The 4,387-nt window shown below is 39.6% G+C and overlaps 1 protein-coding gene across 1 annotated transcript; it reads left to right on the top strand.

Annotated features, from left to right (window-relative positions):
* Positions 1–1,540: 1,540 nt before the first annotated feature.
* Positions 1,541–3,789, top strand: LOC138008242 (mothers against decapentaplegic homolog 6-like). Its single transcript, XM_068855507.1, has 4 exons — positions 1,541–2,187; positions 2,346–2,411; positions 2,505–2,588; positions 2,829–3,789. Exons 1-4 carry the CDS (start codon positions 1,794–1,796, stop codon positions 3,404–3,406), a joined length of 1,122 nt encoding a protein of 373 aa, XP_068711608.1. The 5' UTR covers positions 1,541–1,793; the 3' UTR covers positions 3,407–3,789.
* The last annotated feature ends 598 nt before the right edge of the window (positions 3,790–4,387 follow it).

A 4,387-nucleotide genomic window follows, 5' to 3' on the forward strand; every position in this document is an offset into this window, starting at 1 on the left:
GAATCAGTAAATTTGGAGTGTTAAACAACAACAACAACAACAACAAAAAAAAGCAAAGTGACACACACCAACACCAACCCGGTGTGGCTAACACATTATGCATGCGCACTACCATTTCACAAGGTTAGGTGTGACTGCTACCTTGCGCTTTTCGTCGCACTGGTTTTTCTTTACTTGTTGTTCTCCGTCAAGTGTAGTGTTTTTTCTGTTTCGCACGCCTAAATAGGCCATTTTCGAAATATCAAATATTCAGCTTGATAGTGAGGACGAAAACAGTAAAAACACATTGGAATGAATGTGAAAAATATTTGCATATCATCCACTTTCCTTGTCTCTGTCCTCTAATCGTCTCTTTCAAGCTGAATTTTAATATATCGAAAAAGGCCTAATGGTTCTTGCTTTTCCAAATTCTGATACTAAAAAATGCGATGATTTCGCTTTCTCTTTAATCTTGCTCTTTCGTCTGTGCTCTCAGCTGCAATTACATGAATCTTCCAAGCCCAATCACAAAAAGATATCAGTGCGTGACAAGATGATTGCGTGATGCTCAAGTTTGCTTCCTGTACAAGAAAGAACTGGAACCGACTAACGTGGAAATTTAGCATGCGTGGCAGGCGTTAAAATGGGAGGGAGAGGGAAGAAAAACGTTTTTTTTTTCGCGCGAGTAGGCTAACTAAATTTCACTTTCAGTGTGCCCAGTCTTCTAGAGGACGGACGTATAACTTACCATGGTTCCCTCTCCCTTGGAAATAAATAATCAGTCTTGGCGACCAGTCAAGCCATGACTCTGATGATGTATCCTTAAAGAAAAATAATAATAAATAAAAATATGCCGATTATGTTAGCAGTGATACTCTTAATGAAAAGTTCTTCTCCAAATTATGGCAATAATTGTGGCCCACACTTCTGTGTTTCACTTGACAATGATTCTCGTTCCCGGGACTTTGCAATCTTTTCGGGTCAATAAAAAGATAAATTGATGCACAATATTATTGTGTATTTGTAATGGTTATCACTGGTTCCCAAGCTCTCCATTGTCATTAGGATTTTTTAAAATTATGTAGTGTATCATTATTTCTCAAAAAAAAAGAATATGATTGACTAGACCAAAATTCCACGAAATCGATGATTAGGATTTAGTATGGTATGATTGTTTTTAATGAATAAAAATTCAAATGAACTGCTGTTCAATAAATCTTGTGTTGTGATGCCAAGTACCTCAATCACAATTTTAACGTGGTTTTAATTTGGGAATACACAGCATGACTTGAAACGTTTTGTTGGTGCTAAACACGGATGACGAATTAAAAATCCACGAATTGTTCTCACTCTGCAGCACATGGTTGAGACAAAATGTGTCAAATCCACAAAGACAGACATCATCGAAAGAAACAAAGTGATGGATTCATGTTATTGTGATTCGATCTTTGAGGGGAGTCAAGAGTGATTTCCGCTTGACAAAAATTTGGACCAATCAACATAAAGGAAGTCTTATTAGAAATGTTATTTACGTAACACCTTCATCAGACATCTATAGACGCGCCACACCGTCTAGACAAGCATGTGACAGGAATCAACCAATCGAGTTGTGTTTCTATTGCTGGTAGGTATGTTGTGTGTGCTTCGTTGAGAGAGGAGTTAGTTGATGTGAAGCTGCCAGATTCTTACATGCTGTCTAGACGGCTCAGTTTTCAGTTTTCGACGTGATCAACAACCTTCGCTCCTTCCTTCGTTCTCAATACCACGCACATCTCTTCGATCGGCTGGATGTGATCGCTAGGAACAAATGTTATATGTTCAAGTTGTTCAGATTTGTAAGCAAAGTGTCCCTGCTCGAGAAATTCTCGGTTCTCACAGGCAGCAAGGATTTTTCGCCAGACGAAAGTGCTGAACTCAAGGCGGTAACTCATTCGATCCTGAAGCGGTTAAGAGAGAAAGACTTGTCCGCCTTAGTACGGGCTTTGGAGACGCAAGGTGGCAGCGAAACGCCGTGCATTTTCTTTCACAGTCACGAGGGACTGGGGAAACGAGTGGCGGTCGAACCACATCTTGTTTTGTTCCGAGTATTTCGCCTGCCGCAGATTCGCAGCTCGAGCGAACTCAAGCATATCGCTTCGTGTTCGTCTTGTTATGGCCTCGACAAAGTGTGCATTAATCCTTACCATTATAGCGCTGTTATGAGCACAGGTAAATCCTATGTGATAAATTAAGAAACCTGCTAGATCGCTCTGTGAGGCGACTTGGTTTTTGTGCGAGACTTCTTTGATATCTCTCATCTTATTTGCATATCAGACAAGTTTCTTCTCTCTTATTTTCCCGTTTCGTTCCTGTCTTGATCTTTGCAGAACCCAGCGGTGAGATTTATACAGCTTTAACAAATGTCGTGGCTGCCGAAAAAGACGAAAGTTCAGGTATTTTACACGTTGAACGATCTAGAACTTTGCTTTGCGTTTCCAGACACCGTCCGTCTGCTTTGCTCACATTTTTTGCTTTTCGTTTTGAAGGGTTTATAAGCAATCTTACGCAGTCAACAACCCGTCAACTGGATAGCAGAACTTCTTACACGCAACCTTGTTCGCAAACCACTGGTAAAAAACCCTTTTTGTGACCTTTTGCCGTGTAGTGATGTGTTAGATTTGAACTGTTTCATTCGTTTGACTCGTTATGTTAATTCTAAAGTAGATTTCGTATGAAGGGTAATATAAAGTGTGTCAACCCATTCGTTTTTACGTTCAACTGCTTCTCGAAACGAAGAGTTTTAGTAGGTTTAGCGATGCTATCTTGATTTGAGTCGAACTAACTTGATTTATTCGCCCTTTTACGAACAGATTATTTTGCCGCTGGGAAAGAATGGCCCAAACATTGGTGTTCGATTTCATATTGGGAGCATAATGAGAGAATCGGACCGTGGTATGAAGGAAGATCGGATGTTATAAATGTTTTTGACTGGCTACCTGAACCTAGTGGATTCTGTCTGGCAGATCTTAACAGACGCAGCGATGTTTCGGAGGTGACAAAACGAGTACGGTCTCAAATTGGCTATGGTCTACAGCTAACTCGCGAGGGAGATGAAATATGGATTTATAATCGAAGTAATTTCTCCTTATTTGCAAATGGTCCTACACTGACTTACTCCAATGTTAACATTCCCGGTGGAAAATGGAGACATAATATAGTCGTCCATAAGGTTCCTCCCGGCTGTTCCCTCAAGGTTTTCGATTACAAGCTCTCCCCTCAAGTATGTCAGGCTGTAGACAGTGATGGTGTCAGATGCTATCATCCCGAATCGGTTAGAATTAGTTTTAAGAAAGGATGGGGGTCGACATCAGCATCAAAGAAATACTGCAGACCGCTAGTAACATCTTGCCCATGTTGGATCGAAATACATCTATTTGTCTCAAGGTAGTAGCTAGGTCTTCTCGTAAGAACTTGAACAAAGAACGAACGTTGAAGTAGTGATACTCCTCCTTTTCTGTCGTGATAGATAGCGCCATCACGGACACTGTCGCGTCCAGTTGAGCATTACTCAAAATTATAGCCACGCAAGTATAATAGCAGACATAGATTATATAATGTATATTGTATATAGATTATCGACTGAACAAAAATATAATTTAAGTTACCAAAACACACGGACTTAGTCCTCGAACATTGCGAATTTGGAAACCAAAGTCATATATATTTCTCTCCATAGGAGAAACAAGTCCTTTGTGCAGCCTTATTGTTGTATAATGTTGTTACACGACTGAAAATACACCAATAATGAATATATTATATTTGCAATGACGATTCTTTTCATTGATTCTTTGCGTGAGTCAGGGAATTATTTCAGCATCCGGTTTTGGGGTTAAGTTTATCTTGCCACAAAAATTACGACAGACAATCGTCTTCTGTAAGAAACAGACAGCAACGTAAGTTCCTTTGGGATTTCATGAATAGGTAATTTGCATTTTCATGTTTGCCTTGGTGTAGGCAGCGGGGAAATGATTGAAGTTTTCGAGACATGTTGCTTATCGGGGTGATTAATGCTTTGGCCTATTGAAACCTTTTGACATAACTAAGCTATAAATAAAAAGCTACACATGAAAAAAAGTACTTTGTGTATATTACAACTGATAAATCATGCTCTATCAGACGAATGTCATCCCATTTACGGTATGGGAGAGTTTTAAACTCGGTCAACCGCGTCATTGCGTTCAGCTGTCTAACTGTGAAGAAATAAATCATTCTTTTGCAAAAGTTGAAACTGAAAACCAGAACGTGAATAAAAGTGTGCTCTGAGATTATCAATCCACTGGATTATTCGAAAGAGGCACGTGCATTTTATCGTGACAATTATACTATATACTCCGTTGTACAAGGTCTCCTGATGAAATACTGGAGCTAG

The sequence above is a fragment of the Montipora foliosa genome, chromosome 6 (assembly GCF_036669935.1).
Source record: "Montipora foliosa isolate CH-2021 chromosome 6, ASM3666993v2, whole genome shotgun sequence".
Lineage (NCBI taxonomy): Eukaryota > Metazoa > Cnidaria > Anthozoa > Scleractinia > Acroporidae > Montipora > Montipora foliosa.

What these genes read in the sequence shown, in the direction of transcription:
- LOC138008242 (XM_068855507.1), top strand. Translation starts at nt 1,794, where the DNA reads ATGTTCAAGTTGTTCAGATTTGTAAGCAAAGTGTCCCTGCTCGAGAAA. An exon ending in TAGCGCTGTTATGAGCACAG is followed by an intron (nt 2,188 to 2,345) that starts GTAAATCCTATG and finishes TGATCTTTGCAG; the next exon opens with AACCCAGCGGTGAGATTTAT. An exon ending in ACCTTGTTCGCAAACCACTG is followed by an intron (nt 2,589 to 2,828) that starts GTAAAAAACCCT and finishes TTTTACGAACAG; the next exon opens with ATTATTTTGCCGCTGGGAAA.